At 42.9% G+C, this 25065-nt stretch overlaps 1 protein-coding gene across 2 annotated transcripts in view; it reads left to right on the plus strand.

Annotated features, from left to right (window-relative positions):
* Positions 1-892: 892 nt before the first annotated feature.
* The window catches only part of LOC120309272 (regulator of G-protein signaling 8-like), a 28009-nt gene continuing 3836 nt past the window's right edge, over positions 893-25065 (plus strand). The window contains exons 1-6 of one of the 2 annotated variants that reach the window (XM_039346332.1): positions 893-934; positions 1357-1773; positions 9589-9674; positions 12158-12223; positions 17033-17094; positions 19862-20028. In XM_039346332.1, the coding sequence (XP_039202266.1) occupies positions 902-934; positions 1357-1773; positions 9589-9674; positions 12158-12223; positions 17033-17094; positions 19862-20028 (831 nt within the window). In that variant the 5' untranslated portion in view covers positions 893-901. The remainder of the gene's footprint in view (positions 935-1356; positions 1774-9588; positions 9675-12157; positions 12224-17032; positions 17095-19861; positions 20029-25065) is intronic. The other variant, XM_039346333.1, reaches the window with a different exon arrangement.

Raw genomic sequence — 25065 nt, forward strand, 5'->3', positions numbered from 1 at the left:
TTACCACTTTGGCACCCCCTACAGGTAAGGAAATCTTTAGGCCAGTGGTTCTCAACCTTTTTAATGCTGCGACCCCCAACCGGTCGTGAGGACTACTCAACCGGTCGTAAGTCGAGGACTACTCAACTGGTGCAGCACCGTTTGCAGAATGGGACTTTTGGTGGGCTCAGCAGGGCAGAGACAGCTGGACAATTCCTATTGGCTTTTGAAAGCCAATAGAATTAGACTCTATTCAAGAGAGTCTATTCTATTGGCTTTCAAAAGCCAATAGAATAAAAGGGAGTAGCACAGCTAAGGAAAAGGGGAAAAAAATGGCGGACTGCGTTGTTTGACGACCCCTGTGAAATGGTCGTTCGACCCCAAATGGGGTCCTGACCCACAGATTGAGAACCACTGCTTTAGGCTGTCTCCTTAGTGAATCAAAGAAAAGGTGAACAGCCAAAGGCAGAATAGTGATATTACAAACAGGGAGTGTTTGTGTCATGATTAAGTGCAAGCAGGGACACGGCCTGATAAAAACAAGCCAATATCAAGGATCTGGGTAAACAGATATGTCATTAGCAAGTGCTGGAAGCTTTTGAGGCTCAGTGCCAGCCACAAATAAACCAACAGGGAGTTCCATAACCGAGGCACTAATATGAGGAATGGCTGTTCTGGATTCTTATTTGGTGAATCATGAGCCAATGTGACAGTCTCAAGAGGAATATCTCCACTAGGACTGGGGGGGGGGGACACACGACAGCAGTGTTCCAATTTCTCAGGGGCTACCACAAAGCAGAAGGGGGGGGGGGTCAATCTATTCTCCAAAGTACCAGAAGGCAGAACAAGAAGCAATGGATGGAAACTAATCAAGGAGAAAAGCAACCTAGAACTAAGGAGAAATTTCCTGACAATTAGAGCAATGGAACAGTGGAACAACTTGCCTCCAGAAATTGTGGGTGCTCAAACACTGGAGCCTTTAAGAAGGGACTGGACAATCATTTGTCAAAAATGGCATAGAGCAGTGGTTCTCAACCTTTCTAATGCCGTGACCCCATAATACAGTTCCCCATGTTGTGGTGACCCCCAAGTGGGTGTGGCCACCAATAAGAGGGAGTAGGACAGCTAGGGAAAAGGGAACAAAATGGCGGACAGCATGGTTTGGCGACCCCCATGAAATGGTCGTTCGACCCCAAATGGGGTCCCGACCCACAGGTTGAGAACCACTGGCATAGAGTCTGCTGCTGGAGCAGGGGTTGGACTAGAAGAGCTCTAAGGTCTCTTCCAATTCTGTCATTCTGTTGTTCTGTCTTGGTGGATGGTCAAGTACCTCCAAGGAATAGGCACGGTACTAAAATTTTGTTCTCCTCCATCTAGATGTTGAGCCCTCTCCAGAAGTGCGGCTCTGAAGGTTGCCTCGTCGATTGTGACTTCCTGCCATGGCAACGGAGCACCCTTCGGAAGCAGGACCAGAGCTGTGAGGATCCGGAGTTGAGGAACGACTGTGAAAAGCAGGAGAAACCTTCCACCCCAAGCATTCGCTTAGATGACACCGAGGTGATCAACTGTCTTCAGCTCCCTCTTCAAGATCCGGGAGGGTTCTGGCGCTCTCGAAGTGAAGGACGTTTGGATCAACAAGGGGCACCATGCCAAAGGGGAACTGAGGAAGGGAACAAAACAGGAAGTGGGTGGAGCTTGCCGTCCCCCAAATCTTTGAGGAAAGAGCGACAACTGGGCGAGAAATTGACAGCAGCAAAGCAACACCTGAGGAATTTCTTTGGAGGATCAAATAAAGTCAGTGGAACTTCTTGATTTCTTACTGAGCACCTTACCAATGCTTTCTTCCTCCTCCTCCTCCTCCTCGTCCTCCTCCTCCTCTCCCCCAGAAATGCAAGCCTAGACCTTTTTTTATTTGCCTCTCCATTTTTATTTTTATTTTAGTTTGCTTGTAGTCTAAACATCTGAGTGTCTTTATTCCCATTGGTTTGAATCTCTGGAATTTGCTGCTGTGAACAATGTATCCCATTAAGATTACATAGCTCATAATTAATGATCAAGGAAAGGTTATGGTCGGGGGCCTGGGATACTGAGTGGTTTGTTGGGTTCCCCACAGAGGCCAGTGAATCACTCAGAGAGACCGAGAAGCCTTCTCTTGCCATTCTCCAAACTCCCTTCCCCCACCTGATATTTTTTTTCAAAGCAATGTTTTAGTTTTTTTTTTTAATTAAACAAGAAGCTGACATGCCGCAGAACAAAGAGTTCTCCTCCAACAGCGTTTTCATTAGCCAAAATGACCGTGTCCCTCAAGCATTCATAGCCAAGAAAATTTGCTGGATTCTAGGGTGTCGCATAGGTATCAATAAATAATAATAATAATGATAAAGTTGGAAGGGACCTTGGAGGTCATCTAGTCCAACCCCCTGTTCAGGCAGGAAACCCTATACCATTTCAGACAAGTGGCTGTCCAGTTTCTTTTTAAAAACTTGCAGTATTGGAGCATTCACCGCTTCTGGAGGCAGGTTGTTCCACTGGTTAATTGTTCTGTCAGGAAGTTTCTCCTTAGTTTTAGGTTGCTTCTTTCCTTGTTTGGTTTCCATCCGTTGCTTCTTGTCCTGCCTTCAGGTGCTTTGGAAAATAGCTTGACTCCCTCTTCTTTGTGGCAGCCCCTGAGATATTGGAACACTGCTATCATGAGAAACCTCATCCTTCTCTTCGTTAAACTAGACATATCCAATTCCAGCAACCATTCCTTATATGCTTTAGCCTCCAGTCCCCTAATCATCTTTGTTGCTCTTCTCTGTACTCTTTCTAGAGTCTCAACATCTTTTTTACATCGTGGTGACCAAAACTGGATGCAGTATTCCACGTGTGGCCTTACCAAGGCATTGAAAGGCATTGTAAAGGAGAATATTTGTAGCTCAGGGTTGAAATGAAGGGTCCTTGCTTCTCCCTGAACTTGGTTGTTTTCTTGCCCAAATTAGGTAACATCGTCAGTGCTAGTGTTACCCAAATTAGGTAACATCGTCAGTGCTAGTGTTACCCAAATTAGGTAACATCGTCAGTGCTAGTGTTCCCATTTGCGTGCTTTCTGAAGCGTTTGATGCCCATATGTGGAACCAATAAAGGATATTTGTAATTCAGGGTTGAAGTGTGGGGGTCCTAGGCTAGCACTGATGATGTTACCTAGTTGGGTAATGAAACGTCAGCAAGAAAACAACCAAGCTCGGGGAGCACCAAGGATCTAGAAAAGATACAGAGGTAACTTGAGGTTGCAGAAGGCATTCCAGAAATGTTGAAGGTGGCAGTAAACAATTTCACAGTGTATTTTCAGGCAAATTGTGTCTTTGGGTGCCAGCCGTATCCATCTGGTCACTGGCAACGATGTGATGAGTTTGTGAGATGCTCATGGCATGTCACAATTCCAAATGTATCCCCAAACAGAGTCTCTTTAGAGACACAAGGTAGAGAGCTCAGTGGGAAGTAGCCACTGCCATCCAATTGTGGAGAGGGGGGGGTCAAAAAAAAGCAAGATGGTGGTCACGGCAGCCATATCACAGCCGTGCCTTTGTACATGTATGCAATATTAATGCATTACAAAAGGGATGAGACTTCAATTCTGCCTTCCTGAAAACACTCACCCCAGGAGATGCCAATGGAAAAAAAACATTGTCTAAAGGAAAAACAGGTGTGGTCCTCAGAGCAAAGAAAGGAAAAAAAAAAACAATTGGATTTCAACTTGCATAATTTCCTGTCATGCAGAGCTTTGAGCTTTCAGGTCCCAAATGAAAACCATCTAATTGAAAGTCATTGTTTTCAAGCTGGGAAGATCACCTAGGTAGAGGAGCCTCTCTGCCCTTGGGACTCTGTGGTTCTCTGCCCCACTTTGTAGTGGCGTTTGATGTATGGCTACAGTGGCCAGTCCTTTGTGAAGCAAAACAGTTCCTTTCTATCACTGTTGCTAGCTTAAGCCAGTGTCTTGCCAGATTGGTATTCAAATAGTATTTTCCCATAACTGCAAGAATAAAAGACAGGATGCTTCAATCTTACTCAGAGTAGACCTAAGCCACTCATAACACAGCCCATAACTGAGAATGAAACCACGATCCAAATGGGTTCCTTAATTATCCGGCCAGTCTAAGGAAAAGGTTGAGCCATTTTTCTATAAAGTAAGTTCCCAATTGGAGAATAACAGAATAGAGTTGGAAGGGATCTTGGAGGTCTTCTAGTCCAACCTCCTGGTCAGTAGGAGACCCTATACCAGAGGTCCCCAATTTATTGAGCACCAGGGACCGGTTCCATGGAGAGAGATTTTTTTGCGGACCGGAGGGAGCATGGTTTCATGTACTGCCTGCATCCTGCGGATGGAGCGTTGCTTCTTTGTGCAGCCTGGTTTCTGGCATGCCACGGCCCAGTGTTCAGTCCATGGACTGGGGGTTGGGGACCCCTGCCCTTTACCATTTCAGACAAATGGCTGTCCAGTCTTTTTTAAAAAAAGCTTCCAGTGATGGAGCACCCACAACTTCTGAAGGCAAGCTGTTCCACTGGTTAATTGTTCTCACTGTCAGGAAGTTTCTCGTTAGTTCTAGATCAGTGGTTCTCAACCTTTTTAATGCCGCGACCCCCAACCGGTCGTAAGTCGAGGACTACTCAACCGGTCGTAAGTCGAGGACTACTCAACTGGTGCAGCACCGTTGGCAGAATGGGACTTTTGGCGGGCTCAGCAGGGCAGAGACAGCCTGGACAATTCCTATTGGCTTTTGAAAGCCAATAGAATTAGACTCTATTCAAGAGAGTCTGTTCTATTGGCTTTCAAAAGCCAATAGAATAAAGGGGAGTAGCACAGCTAAGGAAAAGGGGGAAAAAATGGCGGACTGTGTTGTTTGGTGACCCCCGTGAAATGGTTGTTCGACCCCAAATGGGGTCCCGACCCACAAGTTGAGAACCGCTGTTCTAGATTGCCTGTTTTCTTGGTTAGTTTCCATCCATTGCTTCTTGTCTTGCCTTCTGGTGCTTTGATAAATAGGTTAACCCCCTTTTCTCAAATATCAAATATCGGAACATTGCTATCTTTTTCTTTAAGTTGGTCTGTTGGTCACGATTTCTTGTCAAAAGGTAAAGTGTTGTAATATTGCTTTTATTTTCATCTGCAAAACCTCGATCCAAGGTGGGACTCTTACGCAAGACTTAGAAAGCTGAGTTTCTCTAAAGAGTTTGGAAGAACAGAAGAGTGCAGTAGCTCACATTTCTGCTTGAATGGAATGGCACAAATTTCTGTGTCCCCCCCCCCCAGCAAGACTGAGATTGTTTGATTTCTGTGGTGTTCTGAAAACTAATGCATCAGATGCATGAAAAAAAGTTGGTGGGGATAGGTTTTTTCTCAGGGAAGATTTTGGGGCAAGGGGAAAAGATTTTTCTATGCTCTTTATTCCCTCAGCTAATAGATGTTTAAAAGTTAAGGCTCATATTTCTCACCTGATAGTGGCAGGAAATGATGCAATCAGTTTTCAGCCACTTTGATAAAAAGTATGTTCAGAGGCTGCCTGCAGATCTGAGACTTCAAGTTGCCCATCTCTGTTCTGGAATAAAACATAAGGAAAGTTTCAAGACCCCAAGAAATTTAGGGCTGTCAAAAGCTTATAAGTCACGTGATCCTCAGTAAGTTTCAGGGAAAGCCCACTGGTGAATTATCACAAATGAGCACTAATTGCAAATTTTGAACATATACACATTTTGGTAAACTGCTGAAAGAGCTCTTGTTCAGAACATTTGAAAGAGAATCTCATCTACAAGGAATTTTCATATGGAGATCAGCCAGATATTAATGCCTACTTCTTTGTATGATTTTAGTAGATGAGCAAATATGTTTGATTTCCCAGTATAGGTAATCCTCAACTTACAATTGTAGTTGAGCCAGGAATCACGGTTCTAAGTTGTGGCCATTAAATGAGTCACCATGTGACCAGATTTTATGACTTTTATTTTTGTGGCAATTATTAAGCAAATACCGCGGTTATTATCTGAATTCATTTTACCCAATGGTCACTTTTTTTTTTTTTTGCTGGAAATCAGAAGTAAATGCCGGAAACTGGCAAAAAAACCCCACATTGAAAACCATGGTCATGTGACTGCTGGATGCTGCAAACAGCCACAAAGGTGAACTGGTTGCCTAGAATCCAAAATGTGATCACATGACTGCAAGGTGGTGTGTGTGCCACCATTGTAGCTCAGAAATCAGGTTGCAAGTAACTTTTGAGGAGGTCATGGCTGGCTGAGGAATTCTGGGAACTGAAGTCCATAGATCATCAAGGGTCCAAGGTTGAGAAACACTGCTCTAAACTCTGATTAGAGAGAATTTTCAATTGGTCTTTTGAAAGCATTTCATTTCAATAGGTCTGTATAGGGTTGCAGGGAGGCATGTGATTTTTCTCTGTCCTTGAGCTGGCTTTGTCCTTGGACAGCCATTATTCTGAGCCCACTTTGTGGATTTTCAAGGTCTGGAAAAACTGAACAAACCTGAAGTTTATCCCTGGCAGCCCACTTGGTTTATTATTAATTGAGTAGTACTGTGGCTATCTCTTTTAAGTATTTATTTATTTAAAGCAAGCATGTCCTGCGCTTCAGCTAGATAAGTAAAGATAAATAAAGAGACACAGATCCTGCTATTAGACTGAGTATTTAACAAAAACACTGACATAAAAGGAAGAAAAGGAACGGGGAAGGAGAAAGTATTTGCTTTCCCTGAGTTATTGCAAAGAGCCACTTTCCTCTAAAGCAGTGGTTCTCAACCTTTTTAATGCCGTGACCCCAATCGGTCGTAAGTCGAGGACTACCCAACCGGTCGTAAGTCGAGGACTACCCAACCGGTCATAAGTCGAGGACTTTCCCTGTCAGGGAGAGCCGTGCATGCGTGATGCTGCCCCCTGCGCCGGCTGAGGCGTAGCTGGCAAGGGGCAGCGACGGCGCAGGGCGACCACTGGCTGGGCCACCAGCTGGCCCAGCCCAAGGGAAGTAAGGCACCCGCCGGGCCCTATGTGCGCCAGCAACCCTCCTGCGCCCGCCGGCCTCCCACCTCTCACCCCTGGCCCTCTTTTACTTACATTTTTAGTAGTTGCTCAGCAGGGAGGGGTGGAAACTTCCAGACAGCTCACCTTCTCTGCAGACAACTTGCAGCACCATTTCCAGAATGGGACTTTTGATGGGCTCAGCAGGGCAGAGACAGCCTAGACAATTCCTATTGGCTTTTGAAAGCCAATAGAATTAGACTCTATTCAAGAGAGTCTATTCTATTGGCTTTCAAAAGTCAATAGAATAAAAGGGAGTATCACAGCTAAGGAAAAGGGGAAAAAATGGCGGACTGCGTTGTTTGGCGATCCCCGTGAAATGGTCATTTGACCCCAAATGGGGTCCCGACCCACAGGTTGAAAACCACTGCTCTAAAGACTTGGGAAACCCTAAAGATGGTGTCATTTTACAGATGCCCTCAGTTTGGGTCTTCCTAAATCAGTCACTTCAGCAGGTGCCTTGGAGCTGTCTGAGATTGGTATCTTAGGCTAGCAGATCTGGACTGTAGGCAACTAGAGTTCAGCAAGGCATTTGACAAAGTAGATCACAATCTACTTCTTGGAAAGCTAGAAAAATGTGGGACAGACAGCATCACCACCAGATGGATTTGTAACTGGCTGACAAACTGTACTCAACGAATAGTCCTTAATGGTACTACATCTACGTGGAGGGAAGTAAGCAGTGGGGTACCACAAGGTTCCGTCTTAGGCCCAGTACTCTTCAATATCTTCATAAATGACTTAGATGAGGTAATAGAAGGGGAACTCATCAAATTTGCAGATGACACTAAGCTGGCAGGAATAGCCAACACCCCAGAAGACAAGCTCAGGATCCCAAAAGATTTTGATAGACTTGAACAATGGGCCCTATCCAACAAAACGAAATTTAATGTGGAGAAAAGCAAGGCTTTACACCTGGTCAGGAAAAACCAAAGGTACAAGTACAGATTAGGCAAAACCTGGCTCAAAAACAGTAACTGTGAGAGGGACCCTGGAGTCCTAGTGGACGATCACTTAAATATGAGTTAGCAGTGTGCTGCAGCAGCCAAAAAAGCTAATACAATCCTTGGTTGTATAAACAGAGGTGTAGAATTAAAATCATGTGAAGTATTAGTACCGCTTTATAAAGCCTTAGTAAGACCACACCTGGAATGCTGCATCTAGTTTTGGTCACATTACGAAAAGATGTTGAGACTTTGGAAAAAGTACAAAGAGCAACTAAGATGATTAAAGCGCCTGGAGACTAAAACATATGAAGAACGGCTGCAGGACTTGGGTTTGGCTAGTCTAGAGAAAAGAAGGACTAGGGTGACATGATAGCAGTATTCCAGTATTTGAGGGGCTACCACAAAGAGGAGGGGGTCAGTTTATTTTCCAAAGAACCAGAGGGCAGGACAAGAAACAATGGATGGAAACTAATCAAAAAGAGAAGCAACCTGGAATTAATGAGAAACTTCCTAACAGTAAGGACAATTAACCAGTGGAACTGCATGCCTTCGGACGTTGTAGGTACTTCATCACTGGAAGTTTTTAAGAAGAGACTGGACAGTCACTTCCCTGAAATGGTATAGGATCTCCTGCTTGAGCAAGGGATTAGACTAGAACAGGACTTTTCAACCAGTGGTACGGGTACCACCTGTGGTACATTGGCACCTGGCAGGTGGTACGCGACCATCCTAGAAAAGTGATAGCAGGGGAGGGGAATGGGCTGAACTGGTGGCAGCACCGCACAAACCTGAGTGAGAGACGGCTGGAGCTGCAGGGCTGTCAGGGCTCAGCGGAAGCGCCAGGATCAATGCCAGGCTCCAGCTGGAGCTCGGTGCTGATCCTGGCGCTTCTGCTGAGCCCAGAAGAAGCGCCGATCAGCTGGAATGTTGCAGCATCTCCAGGGTCTTGTGATTTACATTCAGATGCTTGGCAACTGATTCATATTTATAACGGTCACAGTGTCCCAGGGTCATGTGAAGTGACCAAAACCTGCTGCAACCACCCAGCAGATGGGGGGGGGATAAAAATCAAATTCCCCCACCCCACCCCCGCTGCCAATCCTCAACAGAAAAGCTCACAACAATGAAAACCTCGGACAGGAGGAAGATCGTGGCCGGGCGGGCAGGCAGGTGTCTTGCTCGGCTGTGGCTTGGGCACTTTTTTCAGTGCCATTGTAACTTCGAACGTCACTAAGCGAACTGTTGTAAGTCGAGGACTACCTGTACTTTATCACTTTTTTCCTGGTTTTTCTTTTTTTTTGGGTCATCAAGTTTTTGACACCTTGCTAGGCGACGGGTGGTACTTGGATGTTGCCATATCCTAAAAGTGGTACAAGGGGTGAAAAGGTTGAAAAGCCCTGGACTAGATGACCTCCAAGGTCCCTTCCAGCTCTATTCTGATTCTGATCTGCATGGCCACTAGAGGGCAGTAACAAGATATAGAAACTCAATTTCTGTTCCCACCTATTGGTCATCCGGATATCTGCAGCCTGGATGCGGCAGCCTTTGGTGTTGGCTGAGAGATGCCCTTTAGGCTCAAATCTTGCTTTTTTGTGTTTCAGTCACTGGCCTCCAGTGTGGAATCAGACGTAGGGTCAGACTGCGATGGCAGCCATCAGAACACACAGCAGAAGCAAAAACATCCCCGGTGAGTGTCAGTGGAGCATTAATTGCTGGGTTTCAAGCTATATATCTCAAAATAGCCCTTTAAAACTATGCCTTCTTCCTGGGCATGTTGAGTAACCTACACTATCTCTCTCTCTCTCTCTCTCTCTCTCTCTCTCTCTCTCTCTCTCTCTGCCCACACATGTGCACCTTCAAGGTTTTTTTTTTTTTACCACTTCTCGCAACTACCTGGAAAAATCCCTGCAATTTTCTTGGCAAAATTTCAAAATTAGTTTGCCCTTGCTCTCTTCCTAGGACTTAGAGCAGTGTTTCTCAACCTTGGCCATTTTAAGGCATGTGGACTTCAACTCCCAGAATTCCACAGCCAGCAACGCTGGCTGTGGAATTCTGGGAATTGAAGTCCACATGCCTTAAAATGGTCAAGGTTGAGAAACACTGACTTACAGAGAGGGACTGGCTCAAGGTCACCCAACTGGCTTTGTGCCAAAGCCTAGGGCTAGAACTCCCAGTCTCCCAGCTTCTAACCTGGTAAATATCTATAGATAACTGCTACACCTCTTCTCTTTGAGCCTCGAAGTTGTAAATTCTGTATCTGTAAAACAGAAATCATCAATTCTGGCCAAGTTATACCCCATTGTAAACCTGGGTGAAAAAAACCTCCTCCAACCAGGTTGAAAATACCAGTCAATGTGGTAGAAACGGGATTATGGTTCAAATAACCTGGAATTCACCAGTTTAGGAAAGGCTGATCTAGATGAAGAAGTTTGAATGTTTTTTTGGGGAAAAAAAAGATAATATAAATATATCTCATTTCCTATGGCTGTGAATGACCTCCGGTGCAGATTTTCCTTCAGATTGATAAATGAGTGTTTATCTCTCAGTCTCCTAATAGCGCTGGAATATCTAATATTAATCTTCCTGATATAGGAGATATCTCAGATGATTCATTTCACCATACAATACTTTATTTGAGACTGCAACAGAACGATGGTTTCAGTCCACCATAGAAGCACCATTCCCCACTGCTAAGAAAAGCCTAATTCCTCTCATTCTGCTTTTAAAAAACAGAAAATTATGTGTACACCTGTATATACTGCAGACATGCATCTACAGCTCTGTGTGGAGATTTTTCTTTGTTCTTAATCTTTCACTGCTTCCGATGCTTTAAAAAAGAACTATGGCAACAATGTGGAGCTATTAGATGTATGTGTTTGGGCTTTTCCAATCTGACCTGTGATCCTGGATATTGATGTACAAACTCTACATATCTTAAGTTGCTTTAGGAAAACAAAACCAAGGCACTTTGGATACATAAAAGCTCTGTACTTGCCCTTGTGTGCTCTAGGAGTAGATAAATGGTATATAAATCAAACCCTTGGACAAATAAATGTAATTCGGGTTATCATCTTAGTGCCTTCTAACAAAGAGGAAGTAGATAAATTATTAAGTCAATAACGACTAGGATAATAACATTTTACAGATAGGAAATGCCATTCTCTTCATCTATGAGGAACAACTAAGGGTTAATATGCAAACGTGTAAGTCTTTTTTAATGGTTATGGAGAATAGGAAGGGTGGGACATGACTGAATGGCTGATGATCACAGGGATGAAAATTGTCAATCATCTAGATCAGAAGGAGGGGAATTATGACCCCTTTGTGACTTGTGAACTTCAAGTCCCAGAATTCCTGAGGCAGCATAGCTGGCTGAGGAATTCTGGGACTTGAAGTCCACAAGTCATAAAAGGGCCATAGTTCCCCACACCTGATAGATCAGCGGTTCTCAACCTATGGGTCGCGACCCCATTTGGGGTCGATCAACCATTTCATGGGGGTCGCCAAGCAAGGCTGTCCGCCATTTGTTTCCCCTTTTCTGGCGGGTGCCTTACCTCCCTTGGGCTGGGCCAGCTGGTGGTCGGCCTGCTCCATCTCTGCCACTTGCCAGCTACGCCTCGGCCGGCGCAGGGGGCGGCACCACACATGCGTGGTGCTCCTGGGCAGGGAAAGTCCTCGACCTACGACCGGTTGGGTAGTCCTCAACTTACAACTGATTTGGTCCTCAACTTACGACCGGTTTAGTCCTCGACTTACGACCGGTTGGGGGTCGCGGCATTAAAAAGGTTGAGAACCACTGTGATAGATAATTGGGTTATCCCAAAGGTACTTTTGAAAAGGCAACTGGACTTTCTTGTCCCCCCCCCCCTTCTTATCTAAGAAGTGAAGAAGCTTCTTGGATGAAAAGCAAAACATTGTATGTTTCCTTAGTAAGGGGGAAAAAAATCCAAGAAAATCCAGTTGCCTTTTCAAAAGCATCTCTTTGCATCTCTTTCAATGGTGATAGATTGGGGTAGCAGCTAAAGCTAAGCTTGGGGGCCCTTTGTCCAACTGGCCATGCTTCACATCCATCTCCCTAGCTTCCCCCATCACTTAACTTTCATGCCTGAATTAGCGTGCAGTTTGACTGTGTGTGTCCCTGATTCCCCATCTTTCATTTCTGTTTCTTAGAAAGAAGAACAAAAAAAATTTCCTAAGGTTGTGGAGCTCAGGAAATCAGGACCTCCAGTCACTAAGGTAACCTCACTTTGAACCAGATTTCTCAGCTGGGAATGGGAGCCAAGAGATGGTAGTTGGGACAAGCTGCAATGCGTGCAACTCCATAGAGATAACTGTTGTGGTTCCAGCTAATGAAACATTCCAAAGAACTTCCAGGCATTTATTTTCCTAAAAGACTTTTATTGTTACAAAATGTCGGCACAGGCACAATGGAGGGATGCTAGGATCTAAGTTCTCTTCCTCTGAGCAGTTAAATTATCAGCATGTTCCCTCCCTAAATTAGCCCTCATATCTCACACTATCCAATTAGGGTGAAGGTCAAATGTTTTCTTTCCCGGGCTTTACCCCCAACACCCCGTCTGCTCTTTATTAACCCCATATTTACCAGACAATTCTGCATATTGTCAAAAGCAAGAATATACAATATTTGCAGCGTTGACAGATAACTATGTCAGAGACCTTTTAAGTTTCTGAAAAGGCTGACATCGGTGCCAAGAGACTGTAGTTATATAGGTAGTCCTTGACTTATGACTACACTTGGGCCCCAAATTCCCACTGCTAAGCGAGACAGTTGTTAAGTTTTGCCCCCATTTTACAACCTTTCTTGCCACAGCTGTTAAGTGAATCACTGCAGTTGTTAAGTTAGTAACACGGTTTGTGAAGTGAACCTGGCTTCCCCATTGGGTTTGCTTGTCAGAAGGTCACAAAAGGGGATCATGTGACCCCCGGAATGCCTGCAGCTGTCATAACTATGAGCCAATTGCCAAGCATCCAAATTTGGATCACGTGACCATGGGGATGCTGCAGCGGTTGTTAAGTATGAAGAAGGATTGTAAGCCACTTTTTTTCAGTGCCGTTATAACTTTGAATGTTCATTAAACGAATTATTATGAATTGAGGACTATCTGTAGTCAACTGTCTCTATGACCCCAGACCAAGGGCTTTCCAGAAACATAAGATCAGGGGGTAACCAACTCCCGGTCCGCAACATGCCAGAAACCGAAACAAAGCCCCATCCACGGAATGTAGGCATCACACAAAACCACACCCTCTTCCGGTCCACGGAAAAATCTCTCTCCACGGAATCAGTTCCTCATGGCCAAAAGGTTGGGGGCCGCTGCAGTAGACGCACTGCTCACCACTACTCAAATACCTTCCACTGCTACACTTTTCAAAGCCAAAACTACTTTGCTAGTCATTGGCCGCGACTTACTAAATTAAAGCTCCCGTCTTCCTGTCATGCAGGGCTCCCTTGGTTCAGCTCCCATTTCTTCCCAAGGAAGAGAGGGCTCCATCGTCTGCCCACTGAACAAGATAGTGGTTACGTTCTCGCAAAGTGCAGAACCCCACAATTCGCACCATGCAAGTACATTGAACGAACGAGAGGGGCTGCCTGCATACAACTCACTCGTAAACAACGACCCAAAGATTAAAACTTTGCAAACTTGTATGCATGCAATCACTAAGTGGTTAACGAGCTGAGTTAAATTAAGTGTAGTTAAATGTATTTTGGAAATACACTCCAGTCTGTTGATAGGACACCAAATCAAATGTTCATGGTTTTTTTTTCAGAAGAATCTGACTTCCCATGAATGAGGAGACATCCATCTGTCTCCTTTTATTTATATCCAGGAACAGGAGGGGCTAGGAGAAATTGTTTTTTGTCCCGAGCTAGATTCCTTGCAGAGTGCTGTTGAAAGAAAGCCAAGAGCTCATAGAGCCTCAGGGCAGCAAATTGGAAGCCCTTACGATGATAAACAGATAGATGGAGAGAAAGAGAGTACCCTAGAGACCTAGATAGGGTATGCGAGCTTGCAACATTAGAACTCTAATGGGTCTACATTTACTGTAATTTTATTACCTGATTTGAATGTCCACTATGTTGAAGGAACCTGAATGTGCTTTTAGAGCTACAGATGGTTTCCTGAATGGATCTCGTCTTAGAGGCAAGTCCAAGATAAGTACTGTCTCTGTCAGCCCTCTCCACTTTATTAAGCATCCAGATTGTGGGACTAAAACTCCCCATCATCCACAGCCACAGGTGAGCAGAGGGAAGCCTCGCAGCACCAGATTCACAGTGAATCTGAAGGCTGCAAAGAAGAACCGGCAACTTATTGTATCCAGAAGCCTGCAAATTTGAAACAATTTCTCTTTATTACTAAGGGCTGTATGGGGTAGAAACAGGACAGTGAATTAATGGCATCACTAGAGGGGACAGTAATAGCATTCTACTTGATTTTCCTGTTTGGAGAGGATTGACCAGAAATTATTCTATTGCTTTTCACAAAGTTTGCAATCGATTTTCTGGTTTGGAAGTCTCGAGGGCTGCAAAAAAGACAACTGCTGGGCTGCACCTGATCCTTGAATCGCCCCTCTTGATGTCAAGAATAATCTGGATGTTTGGCTGCAGAAGAATCAGATAGGGCCCCAAGAAGACCTGTGGAGTGGATGATTAAGTTATTGTGGCCGAAGCATGAAGTCTTTCAGCCATAGAAAGTGAAATCAAAAGCTCTGCAGACTCAACAGCCAACTAAGAGGAAAAAGGAGAAGGAAAAGATATAGGGTAGGGTAGGGTAGGGTAGGGTAGAGTAGGGTAGAGTAGAGTAGAGTAGAGTAGAGTAGAGTAGAGTAGAGTAGAGTAGAGTAGAGTAGAGTAGAGTAGAGTAGAGTAGAGTAGAGTAGAGTAGAATAAGAATAGAATAAGAATACTGTGGAGTAGAGTAGAGTAGAGTAGAGTAGAATAGAATAGAATAGAATAGAATAGAATAGAATAGAATAGAATAGAATAGAATAGAATAGAATAGAATAGAATAGAATAGAATAGAATAGAACCTTGGAGGTCTTCTAGTCCAACCCTCCATACCATTTCAGACCAATGTCTGTCCAGAAAGATGCTGTAAGAACTTGCTGGCATGAAGCTATAAGAAATGCAATCCTTCTGATGGAGGTGAATGACTTGGAAGAGAATTTCATTGACCTGCTTTGATTGTGAATGGAACTTTTCTTCATATGGGTAAAAACAACCTGCAGGAACACTTGTTCCCGAATGTCTATGGAGATTTTCAGTCAAACAAGTCATGGTTGTCCCAAAGATGCTTTATCAAAAGGCAACTGAACTTTCTTGGTTTATTTTTTTTCCTTGAAAAGAGTTTCGTTTTTCATGCGAGAAGCTTCTTCAGTTATGAAACTTCTTTGGTTATGAAGAAGCCTCTTGAATGAGAAGTGAAATGTTTTCAAGGAAACCTCCCCCCCACAAAAGTCCAGTTGCCTTTTGATAAAACACCTTTGGGGCTTGATCCTGAAACTGAAGGAAGACAGTTGCCGTTTTGAGCAGTCAGTGCAAAATGCTACATTTTTGTTGATGCAATTAAACTACTGGGAATTGGACACCCTTGCCAATCCACGGAATGAGATTAATTGATTATGCCATCAAGTCTGTGATGACTCTTAGTGCCCACATATAGTAGATAGTGATTTAATCGATGAAGATGCTGTTTTCTGGTGCAATTTTCTAAAGCACCAGAAGGTAAAACAAAAGGCAATGGATGGAAATTAATTAAGGAAAGAAGCACTCTAGAACTAAGGAGAAATTTCCTGAGAGTGAGTACAATCAACCAGTGGAACAGTTTGCCTTCCGAAGTTGGAGGCTTTTAAGAAGCCTCACTGGAGGCTTTTAAGAAGAGACTGGACAGCCACTTGTCTGGAATGTTACAGAGGGTTTCCTGCTTGAGCAGGGGGTTGGACTAGAAGACCTCCAAGATCCCTTCCAACTCTTGTTATTCTTATTTTTCGAGATTTGTCTCTAAGCTGGTCTTCCAACAGTGGCCTCATTGCTAGTGTAATTTAGCCCAACCAGCTTGTTGCTGATCCTCTTCTTCTCTTTCCTTTTACCTTTCCCAGCGTTAGAGCCTTCTCCAGAGAGCTAGGTCTTCACATAACATTCCTGAAAGAATAACTCCATGTTATTCTTACATTATTTGCAGCACAGACTAATAAGATAACTCTTACTAACGTTCTTTGGGCAAAGACCTCTCATCTGTCACATCTGATTTCCAGTTCCAATCAATCAGAATAGAGCTAGAATGGACCAGTGGTTCTCAACCTGTGGGTCGGGACCCCATTTGGGGTCAAACGACCATTTCATGGGGGTCGCCAAACAACGCAGTCCACCATTTGTCCCCCCTTTTCCTTAGCTGTGCTACTCCCTTTTATTCTATTGGCTTTTGAAAGCCAATAGAACAGACTCTCTTGAATAGAGTCTAATTCTATTGGCTTTCAAAAGCCAATAGGAATTGTCCGGGCTGTCTCTGCCCTGCTGAGCCCGCCAAAAGTCCCATTCTGCAAACGGTGCTGCACCAGTTGAGTAGTCCTCGACTTACGACTGGTTGGGGGTCGCGGCATTAAAAAGGTTGAGAACCACTGTTCTAGACCAACACCCTAACCCTAACCCTAACCCTAATCCTCACACCATTTCAGACAGTGGCTGTCCAGTCTTTTCTTTAAACTCTCCAGTGATGAAGCACCTACAACTCCTGAAGGCACGTTGTTCTACTGGTTAATTATTCTCACTGTTAGGAAGTTTCTCCTTAATTCCAGGTTGCTTCTCTCCTTGATTAGTTTCCATTAATTGTTTCTTGCCTTGCTGTCTGGTGCTTTGGGAAATAAGCTGGCCCCTTTCTCCTTTGTGGCAGCCCCTCAAATACTGCTATCATGTTCCCCCTAGTCCTTCTTTTCTCTAGACTGGCCATGCCCAGTTCCTCATAGGTTTTAGTCTCCAGGGCTTTAATCATCTTAATTTTCAGTCACTCATTTTTGTTCTCTCTTCAGGCCAACTCCCGAGGAAGCCCAAGAATGGGCAGAATCTTTGGAAAAACTGCTACTACACCCATGTAAGTTTACACAAGTGGCTCGTCAACCTTTTCAAGGGATTGTTTGACACACAGTTTATAGATTTCTGGGTGTCTTTTTCACAGAATGGTGTTTGAAAATTAGAGGGTTAGTCATCCTGAGAACCTTTGTTTATTCCAGATGGTTTCTTGGCACCAACCCAGCCTGCTTAATAATAATAATCATTAATGCCGATTCCCAGAATTCCAACCGGTAGAGAGCATAGGCAAATATGTAAACAAAAGGCCTTTTCATAAAAATGGTCCGGTCCTTGCCAAATGAATTAAATCCTGTTTTCCTCAGAATCCAGCTTTCTCAGAAGTCCTGTGGGACATGGAGAGAGACGTTAGTAGAGGAACAGTCTAGTTTACAACAGAGCAGAAAGCAGTTGGAGTGGCCAAATTCCAATCAAGTAGCTTGTTTGATAGGACATTCATCCCTATTCCCTCCTGGCATATTCTTTAGGTCAAGATTTGGTAACCACCATATTCCTAGGAACAGGACTGATGGCCAACAGACATGTTGCTTTATGAACGCCTTCTTGTGAGATCTGGACATGATGTGAACTTTAGTTCTCAGGGATCTGCAGACTATCACGATGGGTCTGGAAGAGGGAAATAAAATCATTTAGGGCTCTGGTTCATACCGGTAAAACATACTGTTATGACTTTCTTGATCAGGGACATGTTTTGGCTATGATCTAGGACAGGAATCTTCAAACTTGGGCTCAGCTGTGGTCGTAATTCGAGGACTACCTGCAGTAAGGTTGACAAAAGCTATTGTATAGCTTAATAGCTGTCCTCATAGATTTGTTTTATTTTATTTTTTTCCTTCTTCTGTGGGTTTAAAATTGTAATATAATAATAATACTAATACTAATAATAATAATGATAAAGTTGGAAGGGACCTTGGAAGTCATCTAGTCCAACCTCCTGCTCAGGCAGGTAACCCTATACCATTTTGGACAAATGACTGTCCAGTTTCTTCTTAAAAACTTCCAGTGTTGGAGCATTCACCGCTTCTGGAGGCAGGTTGTTCCACTGGTTAACTAATTGTTCTAATTGTCAGGAGGCAGGTTGTTCCACTGGTTAACAATTGTTCTAATTGTCAGGAAATTTCTCCTTAGTTCTAGGTTGCTTCTCTCCTTGATCAGTTTCCATCTGTTGCTTCTTGTCCTGCCTTCAGGCACTTTGGAGAATAGCCTGACTCCCTCTTCTTTGTGGCGGCCCCTGAGATATTGGAACACTGCTATCATGTCCCCCCTTGTCCTTCTCTTCGTTAAACTAGACATACCCAATTCCAGCAGCCGTTCCTTGTTTTAGCCTCCAGTCCCCTAATCATCTTTGTTGCTCTTCTCTGTACTCTTTCTACAGTCTCAACATCTTTTTTATATCGCGGTGACCAAACTGGATGCAGTATTCCAAGTGTGGCCTTACCAAGGCATTGTAAAGTGGTATTAATACTTCACGTGATCTTGATTCTATCCCTCTGTTAATGCAGCCTAGCACTGTGTTGGCTTTTTTGGAAGCTACAGCACAATCCCCAATGACACAAGTACTCTCTAATCAAAAAAAACCCATGACCCTTATTGGAAAAACTAGAGCGTAAATATCTGTATGAAGAGGCTCATTATTAAATATCATTCTCTCTGTGTTAGCTAGGTATTTAAGGGCAGCATCTGCAAATCAGATTTTTAAGAGCTCATCGTTCATAGAACAATACATAGTTTTCAATAATGATAGGAAATCAGGCATTCAAATAGCAATCTGCTCTGCCTGTCCCTAAGGTAGAGTGGAGGAAGCCTCTCAAAATTCAGAGGGACATTTCAGCTGGATTTATTGTTTCTGGAATTTCCCTGCTCATTTCTTAAAAGTTTGTGTCTTCGTGGCAAGAGATTTTTTTTTAAAAAAAAAAAGTCTACAAATAGTACTCGGATTAGAAACTTCCAGACAGTGAGAGCAATTAATCAGTGGAACAACCTGCCTCCAGAAGCTGTAAATTCTCCAACACTGGAAGTTTTTAAGAAGAGACTGGACAGCCATTTGTCCGAAATGGTGTAGGATTTCCTGCCGGGGCAGGGGGTTGGACTAGATGACCTCCAAGGTCCCTTCCAACTTTACTACTACTACTACTACTACTACTACTACTACTACTACTACTACTACTATTATTATTATTATTATTATTATTATTATTATTATTATTATTATTACAACCACAACTGAGCCCAAAGTTGCTTTTGGTAAGTGAGACATTTTGTTAAGTGAGTTTTGCTCCATTTCATGGCCTTTCTTGCCAAAGTTGTTAAGTGAATCACTGCAGTTGATAAGGTAGTAACCCAGTTGTTAAGTGAAATTGGCTTCCCCGCTGATTTTTTGTGAGAAGGTCGCAAAAGGGGATGACATCATCCAGGACACTGCAACCGTCATAAATATGAGACAGATGCCAAGGTCTGAATTTTGATTTTGTGACCATGGGTCATAAGTGTGAAAAACGGTCATAAGTCATTTTTTTCAGTTCTGTTATAACTTTGAACAGTTACTAAACAAACTGTTGTAAGTCAAGGAATATCTGTACTAACATTTTCTCATTTCCTAAAACATCCACTAATATCGCTTGGTAACCTGAAGTAGAAAAAAAAAAATCCATGCGATAAACTGCAGAATTTATTCCAGGTGGAATTAACAGAATTTCTACAGATTTTACGTAAAAAGAAAAGAAGGAAAGATTTCAATAAATCGTTTTGGTTTGTTCATCTCCGCATTATAGATGGTCGAGCTGCTTTCCACGCTTTCTTGAAATCAGAATTCAGCGAAGAGAACTTGGACTTCTGGATGGCCTGTGAAGATTATCGAAAACTCCGAGGATGTGACAAACTCCAGGATAGTGCAAAAAAGATTTTTGACCAATATATCACGATCCAAGCTCCAAAAGAGGTAGGGGAATATTAAAGTTTCCTTTGGATTCGCAGATTCATTCATGAAATGGGATGCATTTGTTGGAGAAAACCATTATTCCTCATTTTACTTTGTGTTTTTCCCCTTATATCAGTGGTTCTCAACCTTTTTAATGCCGCGACCCCCAACCGGTTGTAAGTCGAGGACTACTCAACCGGTCGTAAGTCGAGGACTACTCAACTGGTGCAGCACCATTTGTAGAATGGAACTTTTGGTGGGCTCAGCAGGGCAGAGACAGCCTGGACAATTCCCATTGGCTTTTGAAAGCCAATAGAATTAAACTCTATTCAAGAGAGTCTATTCTATAGAATTAGACTCTATTCAAGAGAGTCTATTGTATTGGCTTTCAAAAGCCAATAGAATAAAAGGGAGTAGCACAGCTAAGGAAAAGGGGAAAAAAATGGCGGACTGCGTTGTTTGGCGACCCCTGTGAAATGGTCGTTCGACCCCAAATGGAGTCCCGACCCACAGGTTGAGAACCACTGCCTTATATTATCAATACACATATGGTGTAAGAGAGTTCATAACAGAATAAGAAGGGACCTTGGAGGTCTTCTAGTCCAACCACTGCTCAAGCAGGAGACCCTGTGCCAGTGATGGCGAACCTTTTAGAGACCGAGTGCCCCAAAACCGCCCCTCCCACCTGTCCCCGCTCCGCCCCCTGCTCCACCTGCCTGACCGTAGGGCATCCCACCACCACCATGGCCCGCCGCAGATCGCCCAGGTAGGCCTGCAGTGCCATGGCGGCCACGCCCTCTGCCCGCACCCCACAGCATCATTTGTGTGCAATGGAGCGTGAGGGCGGAGTCTTGTACCCACTGCCCGGCTGCCATGTCCTTGGCTGCACTACTCCAGGCGGGCCAGGCCCAGTGGCGAAACTCCTCCCGGGGGGGCTGCTGGGGAGGAGGGGGCTGCGAGAGGAGGCGGGGATGGGGCAATGGTGCGTGTGCCCACAGAGAGGGCTCTGAGTGCTGCCTCTGGCACCCGTGCCATAGGTTTGCCATCACTGCCCTACGCCATTCCAGACAAGTGGCAGTCCAATCTCTTCTTAAAAGCCTCCAGTGTTGGAGCACCCATAACTTCTGAAGACAAGCCATTCCACTGGTTAATTGTCCTCACTGTTAGGAAATTTCTCCTTAGTTCTATGTTGTTTCTCTCCTTGGTTACTTTCCATCCATTGCTTCTTGTTCTGTCTTCAGGAGCCTGACTCCTTCTTCTTTGTGGCAACCCCTGAGATATTGAAACACTCCTCTCATGTCAGCCCTAGTTTTTCTTTTCACTACACTAGACATACCCAATTCCTACAACCGGTCTTCATATTTTATAGCCTCTAGCCCCCTAATTATCTTTGTAGCTCATATCTGCATGCATGCATGAGTATTGCTGCACATATAGGCATCTCAAATCTTTGTATTCGTCATTTGAGCAGATTTTTTTTCTTATTCTTTTCTTACAAAGTTTTTTTTTTCTCTGTACTAATCCAGACAAATGGGTGTGTCTCTACCAGGCCAAATACCACACAGAACAAATCTCATATATTCATGCTGGTGGCCGATCATATTGAATTTGCTTTTTTTGTAGTGTTTTATCAAGATCTAGTTCGAAAGCTAGAAAGGAAGAGATGCCGATGAAATGAAAATATGCAAAACTATATGTCCTTCATAGTGGTATGATGGAGGAGGTGAATGCATTTCCTCAGTTGTTTTTCTTTCTTTTTTTAAAAAAAACAAGTTTTATTAGTTTTTTCATTTTACAAACCAGTGCTTAAGAATCACTGTAGTGGCAGGGCAATCAATTGTCCAAATACAAAGTCATACTCATAAAGACCTCTCTATTCCCTCTAGTACAGTGGTCCCCTTTTCCTTAGCTGTGCTACTCCCTTTTATTCTATTGCAGTGGCTCTCAACCTGTGGGTCGGGACCCCATTTGGGGTCGAACGACCATTTCATGGGGGTAGTCAAACAATGCAGTCTGCCATTTTTTTTCCCCTTTTCCTTAGCTGTGCTACTCCCTTTTATTCTATTGGCTTTTGAAAGCCAATAGAATAAACTCTCTTGAATAGAGTCTAATTCTATTGGCTTTCAAAAGCCAATAGGAATTGTCCAGGCTGTCTCTGCCCTGCTGAGCCCGCCAAAAGCCCCATTCTGCAAATGGTGGTGCACCAGTTGAGTAGTCCTCGACTTACGACCGGTTGAGTAGTCCTCGACTTACGACCGGTTGGGGGTCCCGGCATTAAAAAGGTTGAGAACCACTGCTCTAGTAGTATATTATATTCAAGTTAATGTATTTCAGTACAACTAAGTCAGTCAAAACAGTCATCAATAAGATTTCATCTAAATAAATCCAAATCATATATTAAACTTACTATTTCAATTGCTATATTCCATATTGCTAACATAAATACATAATTAGCACTTCAAATGTCTCTCCATACCTTTTTTTTTCCATTAACACAATCAATATTCATTTATTAATATCATTCCTTCTTTTTTTCTTAGTAACATTTCATCTAAATAAGTCCAAATCCTGTATTAAGCTTTACTATTTCAGTTACTATCTTCCATATTGCTAATCTAAATACATAATTAACACTTCGGGTGTCTCCCCATTCCCTTTTTCCTTAACATAATCAATAAACATTTGTTAATATCATTTCTTCTTTTTTTCTTATTCTTCTTCCATTACAAAATAGCTATCATTCCTAATAATAAAAATATTAATTCAAAAAATAAATGAGAGAAAGGAAAAAAAACAAAGAAAAAAAAACAAAGACAAAACAAAAAAATACCTTTCTATTTCTATTATATGTTATAATCTATCACTCCTTCAATATCTGGGTCAAACTCCTTTAACCTCCTCCCAAAATTACTATTACCACAACAAACATATTAATATATAGACAAATGTCTTCTTATTAAATCCAAACCTTTAATTAATTTTTATTCAATCTAACATCTCATTTAACCTTCTTAAGCCATAAATCAATCCATATCTAGTAAGCCTTAAAATCCAATATATAGAGCCTTAAGTCAAAACTCTTAAATCTTATTCTAGCTTTCCTTTTATGCCAAACAGGTTTCCATAGCACCGCCTCTATATCAATGAATAAGTCACTTTTTATGCCTTGTAGTATCCTTTGAGTCAAACAAGAGTGTCTCCTTTTCTGTGTTAAAGACCTAGCTCGTTTGTAAGTAATCCCTCGTTGTTTTAAAGAGTCAAGTCTCCACATTTGAACTCAGTTGTTTTCCTGAATCATACTGATAGTCCCTGGGCTCTGCTGTTGTTTAGCAAAGATTAGCAAAGAGGAAGTCAGAGAGTGAAGTTAATAATCAAACAGGACTGTTGAAGCCAGCATAAGACCCAATCATTTATTTATTTATTTATTTATGAGACTTATATACCGCTTTAAGTGCAAGCACTCTCTAAGCGGTGTACACCAGTAAGCAATGTATATATATATATATATATATATTTACATTGCCCCCAACAATCTGGGTCCTCATTTTACCTACCCTGGAAGGATGGAAGGCTGAGTCAACCTTGAGCCGGTGAGATTTGAACCGCTGACCTGCTGAACACATGTCCTGCTACTGTTCAGTTAATCTTAGGACTCTGTGTAGTTGAAAGTTGCAGGACATGTAACTGCTTTTCTTGGACTTGTAACTGCAGGACATACGGTTAGTCCTCCCCTTATGACTGTGATTGAGCTTTCATTTTCAGTCCTAAGTTATGACGAGAAGCAGATCACATCACATGATCATGCCTCATTTTACAGGGTTTTTTTTTTTGCAGTGGGTCATTAAGCGAACCTGGCAATCATAAACCAAGCATCACAGTCATTAAGAGAATGCTGTGGTCACTGAGCGAGTTCATTTTTCACTATGAGGTATTTTTTGCCAGAAACCAGAAATAAACATGGGTTTCCAGCAAAAACATAAAATTTTAAGGTGAAGAAGTAAAAAATATAAATCAATAAATCATAACACAGCAAAAATGTCATACATTCACATGACTGTGGGGTGGTTAAGTGGGCATCGGAACTTCAAATCCAGGTTGTAAGTAGCTTTTGGGGGGGTCTGTTGTAACTTTGTAACAGTTGTGAGTCGAGGATTACTTGTTTGTGTGGAATGATCCTGGATATTCTCTTTTTGACTGAAATATGCAGTAGGAGCTGTGGAATAATTTAGCTCATATCTCACACTGGGTCTGCTATTTGCTTTGTTTAGTTTGGATTTAGTATTATGTAAACCCATCCCACTGTGGTTTATTTAACCCACCATGACCATGCAAATGATGTGCAAATTTAGCCCATTGTAGGGTGATGTGCAAATTTAGCCCATTGTTCATTAAATATGATATGAGGAACTAATAGAAACTAATGAACCTGTTGAGAAAAAACAAAGGAAGTGTATATGCTGTGCATTAATTCCACTTTTAGACTAGACTAGATTAGAACAGAACAGAACAGAATAGTAGAGTTGGAAGGGACCTTGGAGGTCATCTAGTTCAACCCCCTGCTCAGGCAGGAAACCCTGTACCATTTCAGACAAATGGTTATCCAATCTCTTTTTTAAAACCTCCTGTGTTGGAGCATTCACAGCTTCTGGAGGCAGGTTGTTCTACTGATTAATTGTTCTAACTATCAGGAAATTTCTCCTTAGTTCTAGACTGCTTCTCTCTTTGGTTAGTTTCCATCCGTTGCTTCTTGTCCTGCCTTCAGGCACTTTGGAGAATAGCTTGATTCCTTCTTCTTTGTGGTAGCCCCTGAGATATTGGAACACGGCTATCATGTCCCCCCTCGTCCTTCTCTTCGTTAAACTAGACATACTCAAGTCCAGCAATCGTTCCTTATATGTTTTAGCCTCCAGTCCCCTAATCATCTTTGTTGCTCTTCTCTGCACTGTGAATTCTCTGAATAAACTACAAGTGCAGTAGTCCTTCATTTACAACCATTTGATTATCAACCATTCGAAGTTACAATAGCGCTAAAATAAGTGACATAGAACTTGCATTATG

Source organism: Crotalus tigris, unplaced genomic scaffold (assembly GCF_016545835.1).
Source record: "Crotalus tigris isolate CLP2741 ecotype Arizona unplaced genomic scaffold, ASM1654583v1 scf7180000017989.1554031673:749699, whole genome shotgun sequence".
Classification (NCBI taxonomy): domain Eukaryota; kingdom Metazoa; phylum Chordata; class Lepidosauria; order Squamata; family Viperidae; genus Crotalus; species Crotalus tigris.